At 43.9% G+C, this 26,064-nt stretch overlaps 1 protein-coding gene across 1 annotated transcript; it reads left to right on the forward strand.

The window, feature by feature from the left end:
- The first annotated feature begins 7,967 nt into the window (after positions 1–7,967).
- LOC136652237 (prostatic acid phosphatase-like) lies at positions 7,968–25,208 on the forward strand. The gene is made up of 11 exons (XM_066629165.1): positions 7,968–8,084; positions 11,143–11,242; positions 11,396–11,478; positions 12,058–12,210; positions 13,396–13,494; positions 15,190–15,294; positions 16,488–16,620; positions 18,509–18,591; positions 23,529–23,635; positions 24,347–24,498; positions 25,132–25,208. The coding sequence occupies exons 1-11, from the start codon at positions 7,968–7,970 to the stop codon at positions 25,206–25,208; spliced, it is 1,209 nt and encodes a 402-aa protein (XP_066485262.1).
- Positions 25,209–26,064: the final 856 nt, after the last annotated feature.

Here is a 26,064-nt window from a genome sequence, read left to right on the forward strand (position 1 = left end):
TCATTGTATTGTTTTAACCCAATCACTGTTTAAGTACTGTATGCAAACTTGAACTGCCTACTTGTGTTGCTGATTCATTGTATTGTTTATTCATTGTATTGTTCCCCCATCTAGGAAGCCAGTCATTGACCCCATTGAATTTTGCTGATAACTAACATCCTGATCCTTTCAATGTTTTTACATACTCCAAGCACCCTGCTGGGTGGTAGTAAGCAAACTACAATCCAGCTCAGCTCTGTCTGAAAACCCCTTTTAAGTGAGGACTTCTTCTCACATGCTCTCTTGCTCTCTCTCCAAGGACCAACACATCTGTGTTGTGTCAGAGGGTCCTCTTCACAGGACTCTCCCCCCCAACTGCTCTACAGGACAGGTAACTATCTTGCGACTGGAACACTTTCCCTTCTTCCCCCCCTTTTTTCTCCCCTTCTCTCCCCATCTTTAGTTAGCAGCTGGGTTGGCAGACCAGGGACCCCTAAAATCCTTCCCTACAACCTTTCCTTATTCTAATTTCCTCAGATGCACCAAATACTCTTTACATGCAACCATCTTGAAAGCTAGGTACACTAGATTCAAGTACTAGGACCAAGAAACATACACTTGTCATTTCTCCATGTGCATTATGTTTACCTTTGTGCTTTTGTAATAAAACTATAATCTTTTATTAAAAGTTATCTTTCTCTCAGTCTCCTCTTTAAGCAAAAGGGAATTTCTCTGCATTACACCGTCTTGTTATCCAGCCTACAATCCTAAGGTTCCAATAAGGGCAGTGTAATATTTCCCCTAAACAAAACAGCCCTTTTGGTAACAAAAACACCTGATACACCATGGCCAGCCTTGCCATGAAGCAGACTGTAACGATGACATGGAGTTGTACCTTTGGAACATATGGACAAACCCTCAGCCTATCTGTCCATCACCCTTTCCTGGCTACTGCTCCACTGGAGGTTAGGATGCTCTTCCAACTTGCTGAGAGTAAGCCAGAAGAGGATTGTGGCAGTGACAGCTTCCCTTCTTTGCTGGAAGGAGAAGGGGGAAAAAGCCACCATAGTTACAAGACCCTTCTTGTAAGGGCACAGGGGCACAGGAGGAAGCCAGGCTGGCACTCAAAGAAGCGCCAGCCTGCAGAGGCTGACTCAAGCCTCCGTGCTGGTTTCCTCCATGTGGTTTGCTTCGGCCCAGCTGGGCCGACACAAGGATCAAAGGTAGGCGGGGGGAGGCAGGGAGGAGGCGGGAGGGATGTGTTCCTGGGTGGGGGGAGGGCGGGGGTGGGCAGCCCCGGGGACAGGTGGGTGGGGAGTGGGAGGTGAGGCTGGGATCCCGCAGTTATGTCAGATCCCAACCCCCGTTCCCACGGAGAACGGAGCGGCTTCAATCTGTTCCACTCTCCTCAGACTGCGCCACCTCAGGAGATGGTGCAAGTCTGAGGAGACCCATAGGGGAAAGGGCGCCTTTCCCGGGGTAAGGGGAAATGTTTCCCCTTGCCTCTGGCTGAGCCACTCTTGGCCCCTATCCTGCGTGGGATACAGAGCAAGCTTCCTGGCTTGCCTGTTCCATTGCAGGTTAGAATTGCGCCCTAAGTGTTCCCTTACTTTGAGGAGGCCGGCCTTCATGACTGTCTCCAACCTGCATGTCTCCTTACTACATGCCCTGTTGGCATGGCTGCATTAGCACTGAAAAGTTGGACAGGATTTGGCTCTTAGAATACAACCCACGGATAATAAGATTGCCTTATTAAAAGGACAGTTTAACACAGTTGGCAACCTTCAGTCTCGAAAGACTATGGTATCGCGCTCTGAAAGGTGGTTCTGGAACAGCGTCTAGTGTGGCTGAAAAGGCCGATTCGGGAGTGACAATCCCTTCCACACTGGGAGCAAGTGCAGTCTGTCCCCGGTCTGTCTCCCTGGCAATGGGCCTTCCTTCTTTGCCTCTTAGCCTCAGACTGTTGGCCAAGTGTCTCTTCAAACTGGGAAAGGCCATGCTGCACAGCCTGCCTCCAAGCGGGCCGCTCAGAGGCCAGGGTTTCCCACTTGTTGAGGTCCATTCCTAAGGCCTTCAGATCCCTCTTGCAGATGTCCTTGTATCGCAGCTGTGGTCTACCTGTAGGGCGCTTTCCTTGCATGCCTGCGTTGGCTCGGTCATGTCGTGAGAATGGATGATGGCCAGATCCCAAAGTTTAACACAAGTGTTGTAAAAATTGTTCTTTGGATTTTGTATGGCTGGTTACCCCAGGTTGCTGAGACATGGAGTGACACTGATTCTCAAAACTGATCTTTGTGATTTGTTAAAATTGTTCAAAAATCAAAATATGTCAAAGCTAGATCACATGTAGCTAAGATTCATGCATAGAAACTCATATTCATAATATTAATCAACAGTGATGTAGACAGCAAGTTAGTATGAAAACTAAAATACATTCCCAAGGATCCAGTGGTAACACCAGAAAATAAATATTCCTTCAAGTAACCACAGGGCTCCAGCAAAGAAGGGAATAGATGAAGCGGACTACTTGTCAAGGAATTCTGTCCGTCCATCCCCCCAACTACCTATGCAGGTATACATTCCAAAACGTTTTGGCTATCATCCTTATTGGCTGACCATCTGTAAAACTTGGATTTTGTAATTACTCTGGATCATTGATTGCTTTGCAACTACTGCCATCATCTATGGAACGATGTACTTGTACGATTTATAAATAAAATTGTTGACTCAACCTGTATACAACCATATGTTAAAAGAGAGGACTTTCGACATCTTACGCTCCCACTGAACCTGGGCAGGTTGTCCTCTCTGTCCATTTGTGCCACAGTTTGCCACAAACAAAACAACATGCAACAGTAGCTCCAGCAACACACACACCAAAGCAAGTCACAACTTTGAAGGAAAAGCACAAAGGCAAAAATCACAGATGACCTAATCTGTAATAAAACTCTCTCCTGGCCCTTGATAGTTAATGGATTTGCAGAACAAGCTTGTGCATGTTTACTCAGAAGTAAGTCCTATGCTGTTCAATGGTGCTTACTCCTAGTAAGTGTATATAGGTTAGCAGGCTTATTTTTTTTTTAATTTGCACCCAAGATCGATGACATAAATTCCAATAAAAATACAATTTTATAAAAGACAAATAAAAATCAATAGCCTTAATGAAGATCAAAAGGTACAATCAGCAGTCATGCTGTAATGTACTGCTGAAACCCTTATTCAGATTGCTATGAGCAGCTTCGGAATATCTGAACAGTCTTCTTCAAACCCTCCAGAGTGTGGGCCCTGAAAAGGATGTTCCTTAAGACACATGACGGCACAGAGAATGTCTTGCTTCTTGTATGTTCTTGTGTAGCATCCCAGATTCACCTGTTGGGTGTTGCTGATCACTATATTCAATTGTCCAAGCTCTGCTCTTTCTCCACCTAGCCAAGTCTGGCATTTTCCATCAGCCTGCTTGTACTTTCCCTACTCACCTTTTCCCCATTTTGTTTAATTCCTTTTTCTTTGGAACTTTTGCAGCGCAATCCTAACACAGAGATAGGCTGGCCATAAAGCACGTTTGTGCCTCCTCATGAGCAAGCCATGCCAAAAAACAGAGGTGTGCTGGCACAAGGAGGCTGAATTCAGCCTCCATGGCAGCTTGTAGGGTGAGCCTTGCATTGGTGAGCAGGGAGGAGGTGGGGAGGAAGCAGGAGGGAGGCATTCCAGGGCAGGTGAAGGAGATCCTGGAGGCAGGCAGGGGGAGCAGGAGTTGGGGCTGGGATTTATGCCCCGTTCCCTGAGCAGTGCCACCTCAGGAGGTGGCACAAGTCTGAGGAGACCCATAGGGGCCAGGGTGGCTTACCCAAAGGTAAGGGGGAAAGTTTCCCATTACCTCTGGCTGAGCCACTTTGGGAACTTATCCTGTGCTAGATACAGTGAAAACCTCTTGGCTTGCCTGTTCCAGCGCATTGTAGGATTGGAAGTGGGCGGGTTTGGTGGCAACAGGGCTGATATTGCTGGTGCAGGTTCAAATTAACCCATGGTGGCAGTGCTTACCCTGAGGCAAGGGAACCAATGTTCCCTTCCCCCAGCGGTTCTCAAACTCCTAGGGAGTTCAAGCCTTGCTGTAAGTCCTTGCAGGGGAGGGGGGAGGCAGCAACGCGATTACCAGAATCGTGTTGCTTTGGAGGGGCACTGCTGCCTCCCACCTCCCCCACAAGGACTTACCACAGCCTGCAGCAGCCTCCCAGGGGTGCAGGGAGCCCTGCACCAGTCTCCAACACATGGAGATACTCAAAATAACAATCACAACCCACTTCTGGTTTGTGACCATGAAACCAGAAGTGGGTCATGATTGTTATTTTGAGTGTCAGCGCGCTTCGGGGGACCCTGTAGAGGCTGGCGCAGGACTTCCTGCACCCCCGGGAGGCTGCATCAGGCTGTGGTAAGTCCATCCATGCTCCTGAGCCCCTCCAAAGTGATGTGATCCTGGCTATTACATTCTGCCTCCCCCCCATCCCCACCCCTTAAGGGGGCAGAGGGCAGAGCTCTCTGGCTGGGGCATTGTGACACTCCATTTTGAGAACCACTGCCACCCCATTTTGTGAACCCCATTTTGAGAACCACTCCTTACCCAAGGAGGCCTCAATGTGCCAAAACTCTCCCATGGGATACAGCAGATGCCATGTTGCCACTGCTGCACTGTCACATGGGGAGTTAGGTAAGATTGGGTTGCTGTGTGGGCAGAAAATAGAAAGAAAGCGGGGGGGGGAGTTTGCTGACAGAAAGTGATGCGGAAGGAGAAAAGGAGGACCCGAAGACAGGTGTTGGGAAACAGAGGCAGAGGTTGAATTTAAAAAAGGACAATAGGATGAACAGAGAAGTAGGAGGGGGGGAAAGAAAGGAAGCTAAAGAAGAAGGAAGGATAGAGAGGTCTATCCTATCCCATAGGTCTATCTATGGGAAACTGGAGCATAAGTAGTAAGGGTGAAAGCAAGTCTCTGGACTATGTGGGACAGAAATTTCAGAATGCTTGTGATGGTAGGAGTCTCTGGAACCATGCCCACAGGGGAGGCAGGCATATGATTGAAATATAGGAAAATAAATTATAGTCAGTAATAGATGAGAGTCTAGGAAGCTGGAAACAAGACCCCACCTGACTTTCATTAAACAAAACCAAAGTACGAAAGGCTGCAATATTTGCAATCAGGACAGGTATGGGCCCCAGCTAGTTGACTTTTGATGACCCTTTGGTGAATTATTAAACCTGGGGCCACTGGTTGCTTTTCATCATCTTCCCTACAATGGAGATCATTCTTGCTGGTTGATAAGGAATAGATCCCAGTTCAAAGGTAGCAGAAAAGCAAGAGTCTGCTTACTGGAGAGTCTTTAGTTAGAGGATCCTAGCAGGAATCTAATTTATAAATTCTATACATACCAGTTATGTATATAGGCATTCGTTTCCAGTCAGTAAGATAGGGTTACAGCCTTTTACTGAACACAGTGGGCTTCCTTCTGAGTAAAATAAATAACACAGTCTTCAAACAGCTCTATGTATCATCTTTTAGCAGAGTACGTAATAAAATGCTTTGCACTTTTGATTTTTGATCACCTCAGTGAACAGTTTTGGACACTTGAAAACTCACGCAGACTCTGTTGGGCTCCCTTCCCTAAGTGACAAACGGGCAATCTTTTACCATGATGATTCACAGGTGCCTAAATGGGTAAGGGGAGCCTGTCTCTGAGTTGCATCATGTCTGAGTGTATCCACAGAGTTCACATCCCTGAGTGATCTATAAAAATTCCTTTTCAAGTGGAAGATTGGTGCCACTTGTACTGGGGGTTCAATAGGCACAGGGTTCTTGGTCAGTGCTCCAACAGCCACTGCCCACCTGGCCGACCCTGACACCATCTCTGGGTTGGAGGGAGTTAAACTTAGTTGACTCACCAATTGAGGTCTCAAGGATAAGCCAACGTCACTTTGAAGTTTGAATCCATCCATTTGGGCTCAAGTCATATCTATCTGTCTTTATCTATTAGACTTCAGCTCCAGAAGTCAAACACTCTATATTGCTCTTATCAGCAGTTGCTCAGTGTGGGAGCAGAAATAGTAGGTTTTTGATCCTGCATAGGCTGGAACTGGACTGAAGATTGATTTCACTTCTGTGAAGGCACTGGTGCCAGAAAAGCCCTTGAGGACAGGAGCACCCACATAAATCCAAGAGACACTGACCCCTGACGCAATTACTTCAGGTAGAACTCTTAGAATGTTGGGATGACCACAAACTTTGGGGTCTAGTATATAAAAGGGAGATGTTTGTAACTGTATTTGTTATGCAATGATCTACTCTGTTCCAAAAGGCTGTTTCATGCTTCTGTGTGTGCATAACACAGTGTGGAGGGGAAATGAGATTCTCAGAAGATAGTTCTTGTTTTGCAACCTACATGGTATGGTTGGGCGTGCACATGAGTGAGTTTTCTGTCACATTACTGGCTGAGGTCATTAAGATCCTTAAAGTATAGCTAATATGCTGGTGGCCAAGACTGACATATGTGTGAGCTTTGATTTTTAAATGGACCTTTTTATTGAATTGGCAAAGATCACTGGGATTTTTAAATTAAGCAGGAAATTGGCCAAGACTGAGGCCTGCGTGGGTCTTGATTTTAAACTGGATTGTGTATTTCCTGCACACTATTGAGAAGGTCTGAAGACAAGTAAGGTAGTTAGCAAGAGTGGCATTAAAAGGCGGCAGGTGGAGCCCTGGCCAAGGGTGTACATTCATCAGAAGATTCACTTGACCAGGCTGACCGTTCATATCCAACACAATACCAGTGACAGCGCCAGGGCCCATGTTCCATTAGTGGAGGAGTGGAGTGCCATGGGGAACGCACTGCAAGGTTTTGCCCCATAGAATCCTAGAGATCTGGTGCTAGCATGGGTAATCAAGTTAGGGCACAATCCTAACCCACTTTCCAGCACGGACATAAGGGCAATGCAGCTCTGAGATAAGGGAACAAGCATTCCCTTACTTTGAGGAGGCCTCCATGAGTGCCACTCAACTCCAGGATGCAACACACATCCCATTGGCACCGCTATGCCAATGCTGGAAAGTTGGTTAGGATTTGGGCCTTAGTTGTGCTCAATACCAGTGTGAACAGGTTTGACTCTTGGATGTCATTGTCATGTTTTATTGTGATTATCCTGTTTGATATGTCAATTTCCTTTCCTGTGTGTCACAACCCAACACTTGAACTTGCTCATCTGGTGCAATCAATGGATTTTTTTTACCTGGGTTTGATATATCTTCACGTTTACTAATTCAGGTCAAGTCATGGGCATGAGGCCTTTTGAGTCCCTCTGTTTGTTGGCTGCTCTTCTCTCTTGCATATTGTGACTCATTTGCTGGCATTTGACTTGTTTTATTGTACCGTGGCCTTCAAACCCAAACACTTCCAATTGGACTATTGGATATTCCAGCCAAGAATGCCTCAGCATGTATGTTACAAAACCAAAAACCAAGTTTAACATGAGGGCTGTGTTAAATATCAAGTTTTCATGATGGTCAAGAATGCAGTTTGCAAAGTTATCTCATACATACATTCTGGGGCCTGCACACACTATGCATCTGCACAAGTCACATTCGTGGTTGGCAACCTTCAGTCACGAAAGACTATGGTATAAGCCTACAGTACCTGGTATTCCCAGGCGGTCTCCCATCCAAGTACTAACCAGGTCTGACCCTGCTTAGCTTCATGACATCAGGAAATGGAAAAGAAATATGCATCACTTCAGAACATTCAAAAATATTTGCTTGGACTAAGTGGTTTTCCCAAAAAGGCCTCACCTATTTTGCATTTGCCACTTTCTGGGACCCAAACTGCAAGTGCTAGAAAGTAGAGAGATTAAGAAATTGGTCATCTATTAAAACACAGTATCCGCCCTTTCATGTCTTTAAAAGGCACATCACCGGTAACAGAATTGCTTTTGCCTTTCTGCTGCCAGGATGGGACAAACATGCCTAGCAAGGAGCTCTAGGAAGATACAGCTCTCCCTGCTTAGCTTATTGTTTGTTGTCCTTCTCCAGATTGCATCAGGACGGAAGCTGAAGTTTGTGCTTTTAGTAAGTGGCCAGTTTTATGACTGCTGATGGCTTTGCTTAGTGGATTCCTCAAAATTCAGTTCTCTTTATTTAGCTCTCCAAACATTTTATGTACAATCTAATCTCACCACAAGATTCTTCTCCTTCTTCTCCAAGCCTCCTAGCCATGTTCAATCTCAGATATTTCTAGCTCTGCTGTAATGTAGTCTGTGTTCTCTAGTACAAAGCTGAGACTATTGTAATTCAGGTCTCCTTTAAATTGTTGTGTTCTTTGACAAGGTCTTGCATTAACTAAATGTGAATAAAGATTGATTAGGACATGATTGGGGAATCTCTCTTAAAGGATCTTGCAATTTGCTCACAGCTGTTACTGTTGCATAATGTTCTTGTGTCACTGCCAACATAAAGACTGTGTAAGGTTGCAATGGTGAGACAATGAAATGCTTTGGAACTTTCACCTATCATAAGCTCATCTGTAATGAAAGTGGTACTAATGGTTCAAACAGAAACCAGAGCAGTAGATAAGTTAACATGTTGAGAGGGGATAATTACTGAATGGTAGAGCAACTACTTGGCATGCCAATGGTTCCATGTGCAATCCTGAGCATGGGTAAGGTAACCAGGTGAGAAGGCTCCTGTGTGAGACCCTTCAGAACCACCACCAATCACTGTAGACAGTACTAATGGACCAGTGGTCTAACTGAGAATAAGGCAACTTTCTATGTTGCAGCTGTCAAATAAGCTACTTTCTCAGATGTACAAAGTTGTGGTTGCACCTTGAGGAAAAGATAATTTTACAAGGCGAGGCAAAGGCCAAATCCCAGTAGCAAAGATACTTGATTGAACCAGCTGAAAGAGCCCTGTAGTCTGTCTTCAGTTGATTGGCTCATGTATTGTGGGTGAGCTGTAACCTTCTTGAGGTGTGTGGTTCTCTCACCTTGTAAAATGATATATTTTCCAAATCATTTCCATCAATCTTTCTATGTCTATGAATGGAGACCAAAAAAATTATTTAGGCACCCAGTTGGATTTTTTTACCATATTTTCTTCCACATGTCCATATCACAAACCCCTTTTTGAAAGCCCTCTTAGTTACCAGGGTGAGACTTACCAAGTGGTATGAGAGGAGGTTGTTAAGAGAATTAGAAATGCAAAGGCCTCCAGGTATATTGAAAAGGCCGTCCTGTTCTTTAGGTCCCCAGTCAGTATCCATCTTCCTACCAAATGCTCCATCCACTTCCTACTCTTACATCCAAGCAGTGGTCATAGTTCAAGTTTGAGTGTTGGGTGTCAGATTACCATGTGTATGGAAGAGGATAAGATTCACAGCAAGGTTCCAAGGCCTGCTCTTCAATTCACAGTACACAAGATTAAACTGAAACCCAATGTTAGGGACTCCAAGAAGGTGGGGGTCTTGGTCTCCTGCTCATTGCCTGGGTCCCTACTGATATAGAGGCACTGCCTATGTAGGGCCTCCAGGGGCACAACCACCTGTCTTGTCACCTCAGGACTTCCTCCTCTTCCTCCCTGGGCTTCAGACCAGAGGCAGAGAGAGGAATTTATTACTACTACAGCAGCAGTGGAGTTGGATAATATTTTCAATTCAGAGTTAAATGGTGACATTTTACCTAGGAACTCTAATAAGAACAAGGGGATTGGCTGGTATGAAAGGGTTAAGAAGCAGCCAGGACCAGGCAGAGAACTTTTGTTCTAAGGTACAGCTCTACAGTTAAGACAGTTTGCCATGAAATCTAGAACCTTCCAAGGCTGCCTATGAAGGAGGGGCAGCCCTGCATGAGGGGCTTTTGCTTGGCAGTTGGGCATGAGAGAAAGAGCTGACAGTTGGCTGTGAGACTTGCTTCTTCACCCTGAGGAGAATACCCTTGACTGACCGGGTACCTACCTGATAGTTGGCACCTAGTGTCAGTTGATGAGGAAGGCTATGCTGTAACCATATGAGACAATTGGTGACGTTGGTTCTAAATTACTTGCCGTAGGGCTTTGCTAAATATTTATCTTGTCATTTCTTAATGCCTTCTAAGGGCGCAATCCTAACCAACTCTCCAGCACTGACATAGTTGTGCCAATGTTGGCATGCATTGCATCCTGCAATGGAGAGGCAATCAAGGGGGCCTCCTCGAGGTAAGGGCATGTTGGTTACCCTACCTTGCACTGCAGTTAGGTCAGTGCTGGCATGTTGGTTAGGACTGTGCTCTAAGTTACTTAAATAAATGTGTTATTATTATGGTACCCATCCCACTGAGTCTATTCTGCTGCCTGACAACCCACATCCTCTAAGAAATTAAGGCTGCAAATAATTTAAAAACAGTAATAGTAGTAGCAGCTGCTGCTACTGCCTCCATCTTATATCCCCCTGGCCTTGGCTGGTCCCTCCCCCCTTCCTGGTTCCATTCATCCAACCTGCATGCCAGCCTCCTCTTCTGGGAGATGTGAAGGCTCCTGCAGACACCTGCAGTGCCTTGCTGCTCTTTGGCCGCTCCAGCATGTGCAAGAGTTCTCTGCTCAATCAGGGTGACCTGATACAATGGAGGACACAGTGCCTACACCTTTGCACAGAAGAGGGAATTTGGACAGGTGCAGCTCAACATGGAAGGGTTTGAGAAGCTGCATCTGCTCAAATTCCCTCTTCTATGCAATGGTCGAAGGTACAGGCAACCTGTCCTCCATTGTATCTGGTCACCCTCAATGGGCTGATGGCCCACACCCTGCCCTGTTGAGGCTTCTCCCGGCATGTACCCAGTCCTGTGCCTGCTGGTCCCCAGGTTGGGTAAGCCCAACCCCAGACATCCCACAAATACCAGAATCAACTTTTTCACATTTTTCAGTCATTCTGCAGGTGTTTCTCCTAACTTTCCAAAGACAGATCATGTGACTGATAGTCCAAAAGTTATGTTAGGCTTGCACGCCTATTGACATATTGTTCACATTTTGGTAATAATTATTAAAATATGTTATGCAAAAAGAAAAAAAAATGATATTCTTGAAAGACTTGTACTAAATAGAAAAAAACAACCCCAAAATGAATTAACATGTTCTTTGTTTTACATCATTTTATTAGCTTTATCGACATGGTGACAGAAGCCCTCTTAGAAACTATCCCAAAGGTCTACACAATGAAAGTGAATGGCCACAAGGATTTGGACAACTGACCACGGTAGGTTGGCTTTTCAAAGGGGTGAACATATTAGCCAAATAAAAATAGGAAAAGCATCTGAACTGTAAGTCACAACTTAAATTACAACACAGGATATGAATGACTAGATTTCTGATTGCAGCCAGACTCATGCCCGGATTGTTGATCCCACAGTTAGGAATGCAGCAGCAGTTTGAGCTTGGACAGTACATAAAGAAGAGATATACCGGCTTCCTGAGTCCCATGTACAAACGTGAGGAGGTGAGTGTGCAAATTACAAGAGCTATCTTCAGAAAATTGTTAGTCACATTGTTCATACAAGACCAGATCAAGACATCCCAGTGTGTGAAGCAGCCCCCCTCAGCCCCATAAAGTGTGGGAATCACCCCCATGCCCAAATGTGTGCCAACTGCCACCTCTGTTGATGCTCCTCTTCCTGCTGCTTCCTGGGTTAAAAAAGGAACCATCTCTGATGCTCAGTTTACCACTCTATTGGTCCTTCTCTATGGCTGGGCTAGCCAAGCCTCATTGACATTGGTCCTGCTGACTGGGAAACCAAAAATATCTAACTAGGTACGTATCTAATCTCACTCGAAGGAATGAGGTGGAGAGATCAGGTTCCTTCCTCTTATCCAAACAGATATTATCATCAAACCTACAATTTCCTAAGTTACAGGGAATTTTTATTCATCATCATCTGTGGAGATCTCCTGAAGGTTGCTTCCTGAGATGGACAAGGAAGAGAGTTTTGACCACCTCAGCATCTACATGCCCTCTTCTAATGATGGCATTTCTGAGTCCAAATCCTGGCTGACGACACTTCCATTATATTCCTTTTAGGTTTTGATCAAGAGCACAGAACTGGATCGCACCATTATGAGCGCCCAATCAAAACTCGCTGGTCTCTTCCCCCCTGCTGGTGATCAGATCTGGAATCCAGAAATCCTTTGGCAGCCCATCCCAGTTCACGTTGTGCCAAGAGCATACAGCCCAGTGAGTAGCTCTAATATGAACAATTCCACCTGCCCTTTTACACGGTACTGTAGAAGCCACACATCCTGATGGGAAAGTGGGTGCAACACTTCCATTTAAAACACCCATTTCTTTGAACAGAGGTTTATAAGAGCTCCACAGACCTTCTGAAGTAGATAGGAGCAAAACCTCCATTTTAAATCCTATTATTTACCATCCAGTCCTACTCCTGTTGCTTAAAAACATTAGAGCATGAGATTTGAGCACCATAGTCCCTCTGCCAGCACAAGAGAATCTCTACTCCCCATTCTGGGATAGCAAAGCCCATCAATCTGGAGTTACTAAACACATCCTGAACTATTACATAATTGCATTTTGAGCATGATGGTAACATGAGGCATGGGAGGCAAAAGTGGGGGACATATATTTTTCAGAAATTTTGCAGTCCAGAATTTGGGTGTGTGAGGAACTTGTAACGTAAAGTGGCATGTGAACTGATCATAATAGGTAAATTAGCATAACCAAAACCATTCCCCAAGAGCCCAATCATACTTTTCCCTCACCATAGCATGCAGCTGTGTCAGAATGGCTGTGTACTGTATGCTATGGTGTTTAGGGCACATCGGGAGGCATGGGAGGGGAAAGGGAAGTTATTTTCCCTTACAGCTCCATAAACCTGCTGATTGCCAATGGGACTCCTCGATTGGGGCAAGTCTGAAGAGACAAAGGTGGCATGCTGACGGATACTTGAGAGGTTAGCTCTGGTGCAAGTCACCTGTGCCAGAAGAGAGCCCCTCCCATCTCCATCATGCCCCCCCAGCCCTTTCCCTGTTCCACCCTGCTTAGCCCACCCCCTGCCTCATAATGCCCCTGTTACCATTGAGGTTGGCAGAGCTTCTGCCATTCATTATCATGCGCGGGGCGCACCAACCTTTCCTGCTTCCACATGCTTCCACAATGGCCTTCGTGACACCATAAAGCAATGTTCACTGCTAGAGCACGAGTTCCTGCAGCGAACCCAGCCCATATGGTTGGGCTGTTATGTTTGGTCATCAGTTACTGGTGTATACAAAAATTAGCAGAAATTCAAGAAGGTACAGCAGCATTGTGAGCCAGCCATACATAAAGATATATCAAAATCCTAGCTGAGAGGCACAAATGGAGACCGCAAGCAGTTACAATCAGTGTTTATCACTTTCATTTCAGAAATTACGTTTTCCCATGTTTGGTTGTCAACGTTACCTAGAACTTCTCCGGGAAACAATGTATTCCACTGAATTCCAAGCCAAAATTCAACCATATGAGGTAAATTTCTAAAAAGGATAAATTTGGGGAAACACAGAGAGAATAAAGCGCGCTTTGTGAAATACCTCTTTTCCCCAGTTTGGTTATTTTGACCTAAACCAAAAAAAACTTCAACTATGAACCCTAGAAGATACCTTCTTTCTTTATTTTTTTTTTTAAAGTCTCATTATAAGAAATCTTCCAAGTTTGTAATTCTAAATGAACCACTCGTATCCTCTGGTCCACTCTCTGGTCTACCATAAACTGAGATGCGTTTGGTGTGGACCAGGGACAGGACATTTTCATTGGTGGCCTCACAACTGTGGAAGCCCTTTCTTAGAGAGATTCATCTGGCCCCCTTACTTGCCATGGTTAAGAAATTTTGGAAAACTCACCTTTGTTGAAAACCCTCCTCTCTGGAATAAGTTTTTATTGTGGCTCCTGTATTGTTCATAGTGAATGTTTCATTGTTGTATTGTATTGTTATATTTGTACTGTTGCATTTCATTCAGGCTTCATTTCTTTGCTTCCATTCTGTTATGAAGCCACTTTAAGTTATGAGAAAAGTAGGAGATAAATTGATTCAATAAATCACGCACCGCTCTTATACCATCATGCTTTATTAGCTTTCATACAGACTTGAATTTTGGAGAAAGATCATTTTCCTGGCCTCGACATATTTCACCTTGATAGGTCCATGGTGCTGTCCTAGTTATCCAACTCCATTTATTGAAACAGTTGGATAACAAAAGAAGGGTGGGCAGTCAGGGAGGCTTCAAGGTATGGTGACATTTCTTCTCTTACCTTGGAGCTGCACCAAGGCTGCATCGGTGCTGATTAGTTGGATAGGATTAGCCCTTTAAGTAGCCAACCTCTGGCCTATGACTAAATGACAACATCCCCTACATCATGGTGTATAGAATCACAAACCATGCATTGATGTATCTTTGTGCTCTGTTTGCACCTGAGAATCTTCTGAGAGCTCAGACACTGAACTGTCCATCAGGACTTCACCAGTTTGAAATTTGCCTCACTCAAAAATTCTAACTAGGTGGCCTTAGGCCTGCAATACAGGGAATAAGAAGAATACAGGCGTGCCCCAGTATTCACAGGGGATCCGTTCCAGGGATCCGTTCAGTATAGAAACCATGGATATGCCTGTACTAATAATAGCCTTGCACACACCCCTGCATGCTGATTAGTGTTGTTTAAAAGCTTGCCAGTGAAGTGTTTTTGGGTTGTTGTTTTTTTTTTTTTTTTTTGCTTTAACAGGTCACTATAAGCATTCAAGCTTATAGCATGACATGATAGGCTGCCGGCAGCCTGAATGCTTAAAAAAAAACTAGATTGACGCTAACAGGAAGCAGGTAGTTAACTGCTTCCTGTTAACATTGATCTAGTGTTGTTGTTTTTCCTCCCAAAGCATTCAGGTTTCCAGGAGCCTACTCAGATTGCACTATAAGCTTGAAGGCTCATAAGAAACATTTCACCAATGAGCTTTTAAATAATGCTAATGGGTTTGTGGGGGACCCCCGGATCTGCGGATAACTGAATTCTCAGACACCAAATCCATGGATATGGGGGCCTGCTTATACTTATTTATTTTCCAGGGTGGTTGAAAGGATTCTATCAAAGCAGTAATTGTGAAACACTTTGCACACTCAGAAAGCATTATGCAGCTGTTTATTATTATGTTTTGCTTTATTTTTATTTCAGGAATTTTTAAAAGAAATAGCTGTATATGCTGGTTACAAGTTTGACACTTTCAAATGTTTGGACAGTTTCCAAATCTGGACTCTACAGGATACTTTGTTCTGTGAGGTATTTTTCTTTCTTCTAAAACAATATGTTAATGTTACAGTGTTTTACTTGAGTTGTCCCGCCAGATAGAACAAAATGGCGGCAGTAACGTTGGTTGCGAATGTTTACAGAAACATTTGTGGTGTTCGCCGCAAGCAGGAACGATTAAGGAAAAACAGAAACATGGTGACCTTGTGTAAGATTATGAACCTTGCAGCCCAATCCTATCCCCCACCAGCCTGCATGATGCAGCGGCACTGATGGAGTGTGTGCTGCATGTAATTACAGGTTGTGAAAAAAAGCAAAACAAGGTCCACTGAGACACATGTTTAACCAGTCCAAGCTACAGAAACACACCAACAAGCATCTCCAGCCCAGTTGTTAATGAGCAAGTGACTGAAATCCAGGCTTCCAACAGCAACTAGTTTAACTCTCAGCAAGAATCTAAAAGGGGGATGAAATTCAGAAAAGCAGAGGCTGAGAATTATATGATTCATTTTCAGATAATAAGTGCCCATGCTGTTCCTTTTTGGTTTCCATAAGCCTCAAATACATTTTCCTTGTCAGCTATCAGCTTGTCAGTTTCACAGCCCACCAAAAATTGGGTCACAACCTACTGTGAGAATCCCTGTTTTTTTGTACTGTACATTGATAATTTTAGGGCGCAATCCTAACCCCTGATGTCGGTGCTTTCCAGCACTGGCATAGCGGTGCCAATGGGACATGTGCTGCATCCTGCAGTTGGGTGTCACTCACGGAGGCCTCCTCAAAGTAAGGGAATGTTTGTTCCCTTCCCTCAGAGCTGCATTGCCCTATGTCAGTGCTGGAAAGCATTGATGTAAGGGGTTAGAATTGTGCCCTTAGGCTGCAATCCTATTCACATTTACCTGGGAGTAAGCTCCACTGGCCATAGCAGGATGTACTTCTGAGTAGACATGCATAGGTTTATGCTCTTAATGTTTGAACTGATTGTAAGCTTCTCTGAACTATACAAAACTGAGGTATAAATATTTCTAAAAAATGTGGTTCCCTTCGGGTTCTGAGAATCATCATGTTGGACTGTGACACATGCCCTGAGCAGTCCAGGAATTTTAGAGTGTCTAGTATAAAAACAGTGACCAGAGAAAGAGCTGAAAAAATGGTACTAAAGATGGTACTAAAGGTACAAGGTACTATGAGGTAACACTCGTAAAAATGTGTTCTTGTCTTTGCAGTCCATTCACAATTTCACTCTACCGAAATGGGCTACTGAAGATGTGAGGGCTAAGCTCACTGAGTTGGCTACATTGTCCATATCCTCACTATTTGGCATCCACAAAAACGTGGAGAAGGCACGACTGCAAGGAGGTAACCAAGAACTTTCATGGAAGCATTATGACCAATGATGTATCTTTCTTTACAGCTGAAACACAAAGTAGTTGGGCTAAAGGCTCTTATTGGTTTAATTGGTACATTACTCCACAAAAGTATTTGGCTGATTAATTAGTGGAGGCCAGTTTTAAACAGTGAAGGGGAAATTTTAATTGGTGCAGCTGCAACTTAAGGGCGCACACAACTATTTTGGGACACTGTTTCCTGTGCTGTTATTGCAGTAGATGTCAGGATTATGGGGCATCTTTGGCTCTCAAAGAGTCTGGATTCCAGGAGATTCTAGTGTTACAGACACCACTTCACAGGGTTCCATGCAGGCAAATCTTTAGCTCTCTGATATTGATTTTTAAAAGAATTATTCTGCTAGGGCAGGAGGTCTGATCTAGAGGGTAGAGCTGCCATTAAGCCTGAAGGGTTAATCTGAAGGGTTAACCCTTCAGCTGCCATTAAGCCTGAAGGGTTATCTGAGGGTCACCATTTCAAGATCATCTGAAGCTTCTGTGAGTGGAGAGACCTTGAGAAAGCTGACAAGCTGGGTGGAGCCCTTTTTGCTGAGAGACAAAGAAGCTGACTCTGAAGCTTCTTCTGTGAGAGGGAAAGGAGCTGTTTGTCAATGTGGGAGGCAACTGCAGCCAGAATGTTCACCAGACTGAGAAAAGATCCACCTGGAATTTTTTTAAACTTTATTTTTATAACGTTTTGAAAAAAAAAAAAAATACAAACCATATACAAACACAAAGATCCCCCTGGAATGTTGATTGTTCTTGAAAGATAGAACTATTTGTTATTGTAAAAAAACCCTGGGGGTTTACAGAAAGCCTTCCTGTGTAATAGTGGCATTGCTAGGAGAGTGCAGAGGTGAGGGCTGCACTGGGTGACATGCATGGGGTGGGGGAGTGACGCAAAATATTTTTTGAATTGTATTTTTGAATAATACCATCATGTTACATATCATTCAATGCATAATTTCAAGCAGAATGCAAGGAAACAAACCGTTTTGAAATATATCTTTTCTATCAAAAGTTATAGCCAAAAAACCAGCAGGGCAACTGCCCAACCTGGGGTGTTGCCCCGTCTACTGTATCGGAGGAGGTCCATCATGGGGGGGACCCTCTGGCCTTCCACACCGGGGTATGCAAGCCCTAGTGACGCCACTCCTGTGTAAACCACCTTAAATAAAGATAAAAGAGCAATTCAATGACCAGAAAGGCAGTATATAAAGACCAGTTATTTATTATTATTATTATTATTATTATTATTATTATTATTATTATTATTATTATTATTTTGTATGGAAACCAAAATATTCTGAAGCATTACTACCTAAGTTTAAATGGATTTATTTCCCTTGTAATATCCATTTCATATGGGCAGGAGGTCTGGTCTAGAGGGTAGTGCCTCCGTTTGCCTGAAGATAACATCCACAGGTTGCCAGTTTGAGGCCATCGGCACCGTGAATGGTGAGACCTTGAAGCAGCTGACAAGCTGAGCCATTCCACCTGCTCTTTGGTGTGAGTGAAGAAGCGTCTTGGCTGCCCTCCATGTGAGAGATGAAGGAGCTGCTTGTCAGCTTGCGTGGGAGGAAACTGGAGGCCAGAATGTGATACCAGATCAGAAAGATCCATCTGAAATGTTGTGGTTCTTGAAAGATAGAACCTTTCTTTAATTGTAAAAATCCCTATGGGGATTTAGAACAGCCTGCCCATGTAAACCGCCTTGAATAAAGTCTGAGGAGAAATCTGACAACCAAGAAAGGGGGTATATAAATACATGTATTATTATTATATCTTGCAATAGTTTGTTACAACCCTTTTCACAACAACATTTGGTTTCACCAGTATTACTCCTTTCCACTTGCATTCAGGGCTCCTTGTGAACTCTATTGTAGAAACTCTCTCCAATGTAGCTCAGAATCCAGGGGAAGGAAAACTGCTCGCGTATTCAGTAGTGAGTATCTTTCTCTTAACCGCTTTGGCTGCAGCTCTCTGCATAGTTTGGCTAGTCAGTGAGGTGGAAACTGCTGAACTCAGGGTAGAGCTGCAGCTTCTATCTGTTAAAAGAAGGGCAACATTGGCTGCAGAGAATGACATAACATTATGTGAATAGGAGTGTTCCCAGTGCTTTTTTTGGAAAAAAAAAGAAAAAAAAAGGTGCAGGAACTCACAACTTGTTAATCTTTTATTTATTTATTTATTTATTTATTTATTTATTTATTTTTAAACCATTTTTTATTGGAGAAATAAAATATTTTTTATGTGCTTCCCCCCTAAAGATGAACTTACTTCTGAGTAGACATGCATAGGATTGGGCTGTCAATCTCCACATCCCCTCCCCCCTAGGTACTTTTTCTACACAAGGGGAAAATTACTGTACAGGTGCACTTGTAGCATGTAGTATGTAGTGTGGCACTACTTCGAGGAGAGGAAGCAGTGAATGGATTCCGAAAAATGGCTTACATGAGTTCCATGTAGTAAAATTACTCTAAGCAACTGTAGGAGTAAGAACAAAAAAGGAATTCTTACACAAGAGGGGTCCTTAGGCGCACACAGAAACAGCTACGTTTGCAAACAAGCGATTAAATATGGTTTAATTCAGGTATCAGAATACTCTGTGTCTTTGGGAAGGCACTTGGCATGCAATTGTATGTTCTCTGCTGCCCTGAGCAGCTGCTGTGCATTGCTGGAGAGGAGCTGCAAACGCTGGCTGGCGGAGGGCATGCTTGTGGGGGAAGGATGAGGAGGATCTCTGGCAAGGCTGGACAGCACATTGTACACATGTAGAATCCCTTTTCACCTGCCCTTAGCATGTGAAAACGGGTGCAGATATATATCTCTGCCAGGATTAAGAGCCCAATCCTAGGTATGTCTACTCTGAAGTAAGTCTTGTTCTAGTCAATGGAGCTTACTCCCAGGAAAATGCCTAGGATTGCAGCCTAAGAGCCCAATCCTATGCATGTCTACTCAGAAGTAAGCTCCATTATAGTGAATGAGGTTTACTGTGGATAGGATGGCAGCCTCAGGGCCCAATCCTGTGCCTGTCTACTCAGAAGTCAGTCCCATTAGAGGCAGTGGGGCTTCCTCCCAGGAAAGTGTGGAGAGGACTGCAGCCTCAGAGCCCGTCCTCTGCCTGTCTACTCAGGCTGCAAGGCTATGACACTTTCCTGGGAATAAGCCCCATTGAACACAATGGAACTTATTTCTGAGTAGACATGCATAGGCTTGGGCTCTCAGGCTGCAAGGCTATGACACTTTCCCAGGAGCAAGCCCCATTGAGCACAATGAGACTTACTTCTGAGTAGACACGCCTAGGCTCGTGCTGCAGATTGGCACGGGGCTGCACCAGCCAGCTTCCTTCCCCTCCTCCTCCGCCAAGCCAGTACCTGGGCGTTCCGTGGGTGCCGCAGCCCTTCTCCCTGGCTGGGTGGCTGTCTGTCCTCCTCCTCGGCGTTGGCGCATGTCCCCCACGCTCTCCACTGGCTTGGAAGCTGTGCGGGGAAGCAGAGCACAGGGGAGGGGAGGCGGGCTGGGCTCAGGCGAGAGCTTGGAGATGGGGGCAGGAGGGGGTCGTTGTGTGGTCAGGCAGGGGCCAGGTGCCTCCCCACCCTGCACCCCCCAGCACCCACCCAGCGAATGCCTCTGTTTTGCTCCCCCCCTCCTGGAATGCCTCTGAAGGGGAGGGGCCCCTGCAAAAAGGTGCCGGAACTCCATCTCTCCCCCCCCCCCGTGTTCCATTAGAAAAAAAGCCCTGAGTGTTCCATGATGCAGCAGTTACCACTTGTCAGTTAACTGTGATGGTTTAACTGTCTTTACCTGAACTTAGACCAGCGGCTCTCAAATGTTTTAGCACCGGGACCCACTTTTTAGAAAGAACATCTGTCAGGACTCACCAAAATGATGTCATTAACCTGGAAGTGATGTCATGGCCAGAAGTGACATAATCAAGCAGGAAAATTTTTAACAACCCCCATACAACAAAATCAAATCAAGTAAATAGTTTACAATAAGTAATAAGTTACAAGGTATTTAAAATAGAAAACCCTCCTAACCTCCCAAGCAGTTCCTGATCTGTTTAAAAAATATTCCCCAAACATCCCAAAGGCTGCAATCCTGTCCACACTTACCCAGGAGGAAAACCCCATTGCCTATCATTGTTAAAAGCATATGTATAGTAGCCTGTTAAAAGTATAGATCTATGATATTTCTCCAAACGCAGTCTCATACCATGGTAGCGTCAAGTCTAATATATTAAAAATAAAATATTAATGAACGGGGACCCACCTAAAATTGTGTCTCAACTCTCCTAGTGTGCCCCAACCTGCAGTTTGAGAAATGCTGTTCTAGAGAGATGGATGTGCTTTGTTGAACTCTTTCAGCAGTTAGTACTTGCAAACCAAGAGAGATAAACTATGTTATGTTTATGTGTTCAAAGCTGTTAGAACCTCTGGTCCTAAACCAGATACTATACAAATACATATTTGAGAACTGAAAGTAAAGTAATGGTTTGATCTTTTACCTCACCCTCAGTTTTTATTCCTTATGTGCATCATTATGGGCCCAGACCTGCACTCTACACAAGAGTAGAAGACAATTTTTAGGTACTGAACATTTTTCTGAAGGATGTTTGCTTGCATTTTTTTTTCCTGGACCACACCCGTTTAACTAATAATGGTGCAAGGAATATAGAGAGGCTTATTTTTCCAGATAGTGGAAAAATTAAATCCTAAAGTGTTTCAGAAGTGGAAGTTCAGGCAGGTTACAGTCGATCTAGAGAAGCACGAGGCCTTAATTGCATTGGATGAGGATTGTCCAAGCAGCAAAAATGAAATCCCACAATGGAAAGCTGCAGATACTATAGCAAGATCAATTATAATAGTCCCTAACTGATGAGCAGCTGACTTATGTAGAAGAAGCTAAAATAGCAAGTGATATGATGAAGAACCTTACTGATGCATCTACAAAGACAAGTGGTAAGGATCAATCCAGTTTGATTAAAGCCTTATGTTGGTTATCTTTAACTGAACACAAAGGCTGTTTTAATGTTGGCTTAAAAATCAAACTCATATTTGCTTGCTTCAGAATTTTACCAATGCAGTCTGTTACACCTTTAATATAGGGCAAAAATACTTTTGTTCTATAGTCAAACTGCTCTTCCTCCTGAGATGTGTTATAATGATGTGGTATTAATGCCCTTCCTGATTTCTTGTTGGGAGTACTGTATTCATTTTTATGCAACATGTGTCTTACATGTTCACATTTCTCCTGCAAATACTTTCCTCGTGTCATAAGGATATTAATGAGTACCCTGTTTGGGGTGACGGTTTGATGCACTGTGTAGGCACCTGTTCGTGTGTCCGTAAAGGCATGCCATTATATCACACCCCAAGAAGAAGAATACTTTTAAAAGTACCACAGACTTTGCATTCAGTTAAAGATCCTAGTTACCACCTTGACATAGCAGGAGTGTATCATGTTTCATGCAGCTGCGGAAAAGTCTACATAGGAACCACAAAAAGGAGTATAAAAACTAGATTAAAAGAGAATGAAAGACATTGCCAATTCGGGCAGCTGAAAAAATCAGCAGTGGCTGAACATGTGATAGGAACAGGCCACCAGATCAGGTTCAAAACAGATGCAAGTTTTATCCAAGGATAAAGAATGCCATACCTGGGCATACAGGGGAGGCAATTGAAACCCAAAAACATCAGCTAAATATGAATAGCAAAGAAGAAATCTTTAATATAAGTAATGCTTGGCTCCCTGCATTAAAAGGCTCTTTAAGAACATTGGGGAAACAGGATGGTAGAATGGTCAGATTCTCCTTTGAGTTCAGATGAGCAAGTGTGAAGTAGTCTGTTTTCTATGAATGTCTACAGGACAGTTAGAATGTATGTGTTCTCTCAGTCTTTGAGAATGTCCATCACAGGTATGGGTGAAATGTCAGAGATCAAGATTTTAATGGTCTGTGGTCTCAAAACCTGGACAATTTTAGTTTGAAAGATAACTACACCAACCATGAAAGCCTTAGAATATTTTTCAAGCCTTATCAGAAAGTGTCCATGGAGGGGGGCTTATAGTAATTCACCGAGGAGGGAATTCCACATGCAGGGAGCCACCACCGAGAAGTTTCTTTCTTTCACTGTTATCCCCTTGCTTCAATCAAAGGGGGCACACAAAGAGGGATCTCAGGGGTTAAGCTGGTCTACGTGGACAAAGGTAGTCCTTCAGACACCCTGGTCCCAAACTGCTAAAAGCTTTGAAGGTTAAAGCCAGCACCTTGAATAGGGCCTGGAAATGAACCAGCAGCTAATGTAGCCACAAGAGCAACATAATGTTGACAGCATCTGTGGAAGACCTGATACAGCACTAGTCATAGTGTGGCAGCCTGATGTCGTCACAATGTCAGCCAGATGTGTGATGTTGGCCTGATATCAGACCAATGTCAGCCCCAAACTGGCTAGACATCAGCCTAACATGCAAGGAACCAATCACTGCACTGACCCATCTCCACTGCCTGTAGCAAGAGAAGTGCCATCAGGGAGCAGAGAGCAGGGACAGGCGAATGCCTCTTCTGACAGTTCCCCAGGAATGAGTTACAAAGCAACAGACATCATGGCCAACCATGAGGAGATGCCCTAATGATGCCAAGCACGCAAAAATGCACATGACACAAGATGCCCCAGCCCTAGCACCTCTCCTTGCAGGAGCTACTGTAACACACACAAGCAAGGAGGCAATAGCAGTGTACTGCTAGGAACCACAGTACCCAGAATTTGTGTCCCCTTGTGCCACTCTCACAAGCACACACTTGATCACAGTTAGCCTTATGACTAATACCTGCCTTAAGTAAGTCAATCCCAACTCAGAATGGTATATTGTTTTTTGCAGCATGATACTACAATTGCTGCCCTCCAGATGGCGCTAAACATATACAATGGAAGACTGTTCCCTTACGCATCTTGCCAGTTTTTTGAATTGTATAAAGAAGATAATGGGCAAGTATTTTATTGCACTGTCAGCAATCGATATTCCTTTATTATCAAATGCCAATGTGAATTAATTGCATTATTTAAAACTGGGGTGTCAAACACAATGCCCATGGGAGGAATGCCAGCTTCCTGAAGCAATTTAACCTGCTCCTGTTATAATTGGGCTCTCCCAGCTTGATAATTGGGCTCATATCTTGAAAATATGAACAAGATTTGCACATTTTCTCTTCTGTCATTTTCAGTTAATGAGTTTCTATGTGAGAACAAAGTGCTTACTTCTGGCCATCATCTGCTTAATGATGTCACTTTCGACTTAATGATGTCACATCTGGCCCTTAGCAGGCACCATGAATGCTAACTTCGGCCCTCTATATGAAACGGGTTTGACATCCCTGATTTAAAGGAAAAAGGAAAAAGCATCTTCTGCAACATGTATACAAAAATAATGTCATAGTAATATGAAAAAGCAACTTCCAGTTAGCAGTCACGACTTCTGGAAGCCAGACGTTTCAGGAAGTTTGACCGGAAGCCGCTCATTTCTTTGGGCTATTCTGAGGCCCAACAGGGCATGGCAGCACTACCAGGGGTATCACATCATGTCCCACCGCGGAGGACGAGGTGGGTCATAGCACTGAATAGTTTGGGAATAGCTGCTCTAATACAATAACCTACCTTTTCTCTTTGTTTCCCATCTTTTTTTCTGGTTCTGTAAATCAGAGAATACACCATTGAGATGCATCTCCGGAACGACACTTCAGAAGAGCCCCATCAACTGACTCTGCCAGGCTGCCCAACTCCTTGTCCGGTATCAAAGTTTGCAGAACTGGTTGGCCCCATGAAAACATACAATTGGGAAACAGAATGTGAAAACGTGGGCAGAGACAAGAATAGGTAATATAAATCATCCTTAACTGTGAGCAAAAGAAGGCAAAAGAAAGAAAAAGTAGCTGCAAAATATCTAAAGTGATACTATTATTAAAATGTCAAATACCGATTGGCTATGTTGCCTTGTGATGTCATCCTATTTACTCCATGATCCCTAATTGATTGGTACAGCCGTGTGCTTTAGTGGGGAAAAGGCTAGGATTGTACTGTTAGGAATGACTCATTGACATGAATGGCGTATGCTCAGCAACATATGGTCCTAGGACAAATCTAATCTACCTAATGCTAGCCCCCCCCCCCCCCCAATAGTTGATTCATGATAACTTTGATGTTCTGACTAGGGATATGAATGTATTCTTGGCAGTAGATTAAAGGAGAAGATGTAAATGCAGCACCTGCATAGAGAATGGCATGAGAGGTCAGCCAAGTCAGGAACTAGCCAAGGTCCCATTTTCATACATCAAAGGCCCACCTGGGCAGCCAATTCTCTTAGTAACAGTTAGTATGAAAGTCCCCAATATGCCATTAGAGGGCAGATATGGTGACTGCTCTGGCAGTGCCTGCACATCCTCATCCAGCTAGGGGTATGTGTACAGCAGAAATATTCTTCTGTTTTTCTCCTAGCTACATCAGGATGCCAGGCTACGAGGTACAGTTAAAACTCATCTTGGAGCTGTCCTGGTACATTAAATAAGGATTTTCTGGATTAAATATATTCTTAAATGTAGTATGAACAACACATGTGGATCAATATTTCACTGCACTGAGATCCTAAAACATAAGATCAGAAAAATGAATGAAGTGAGATAACCTAGAGATACCTTTCATACATCAATATTTTCTTAATTATTTTCTACAGGACACTGATAGCTGACGGAAAATTGTTGTGTCTCCAAAAGCAGCATGAAAGTCGTGGAAAATGAAAGCAAACATGATGGTGCCTGAATGGAAACGAGAAGCTGACAAAGAAAGATCAAGGAAGTTGATTGTGATTGGGGTCCTTTGAAATCAATGATGCTTTAGTCATGACTAAGGTTACAATTCTATACACAAAAAAGTGGGAAAAAGTTCCACTCACCTCAGTTACATACTTACATACATGCACATCTGAGTAAACATGCTGAGGATTGAGCTGTCACTAAATTTAGGATACAGTCCACTGTCAATAAAGATTCCTTTGAAAATACCATAGCCTGATGCAAGTGTTGGAAGACTGGACATTGGGTTATTTATGGCAGATTGATCCCAAATATCCAAAACACTCACCTTGCCACTGACTGGCATAATTCTTTCTTGCATGTTATTGCTGCTGCTGCTGCTGCTTCATCATCATCATCATCATCAGTTCTCTGATAGAGGAAGGGGGCCATTCCTGACCTTTCAAAAAATACCCCTCCCACCATTAGGAGGCAGGGCCAATCCAAAGTGTTTTCCTGCTGTGGAGGGCATCCTGCCCCCAGACCGACCCTGCCTCTGCTAGAGCAGGAAGCTGATCCTCTGAGCTCAGTATTTTTCTTTACATTTTTTCTTCTCCTCTACTTCCTTTCTCT

Source organism: Tiliqua scincoides, chromosome 5 (assembly GCF_035046505.1).
Source record: "Tiliqua scincoides isolate rTilSci1 chromosome 5, rTilSci1.hap2, whole genome shotgun sequence".
Lineage (NCBI taxonomy): Eukaryota > Metazoa > Chordata > Lepidosauria > Squamata > Scincidae > Tiliqua > Tiliqua scincoides.

Coding starts and splice junctions, on each gene's coding strand:
- LOC136652237 (XM_066629165.1), top strand. CDS start 7,968: ATGGGACAAACATGCCTAGCAAGGAGCTCTAGGAAGATACAGCTCTCC. Junction 11,479..12,057: donor CCATGTACAAACGTGAGGAG/GTGAGTGTGCAA, acceptor TATTCCTTTTAG/GTTTTGATCAAGAGCACAGA. Junction 24,499..25,131: donor TTGGGAAACAGAATGTGAAA/ACGTGGGCAGAG, acceptor TCTTCTGTTTTT/CTCCTAGCTACATCAGGATG.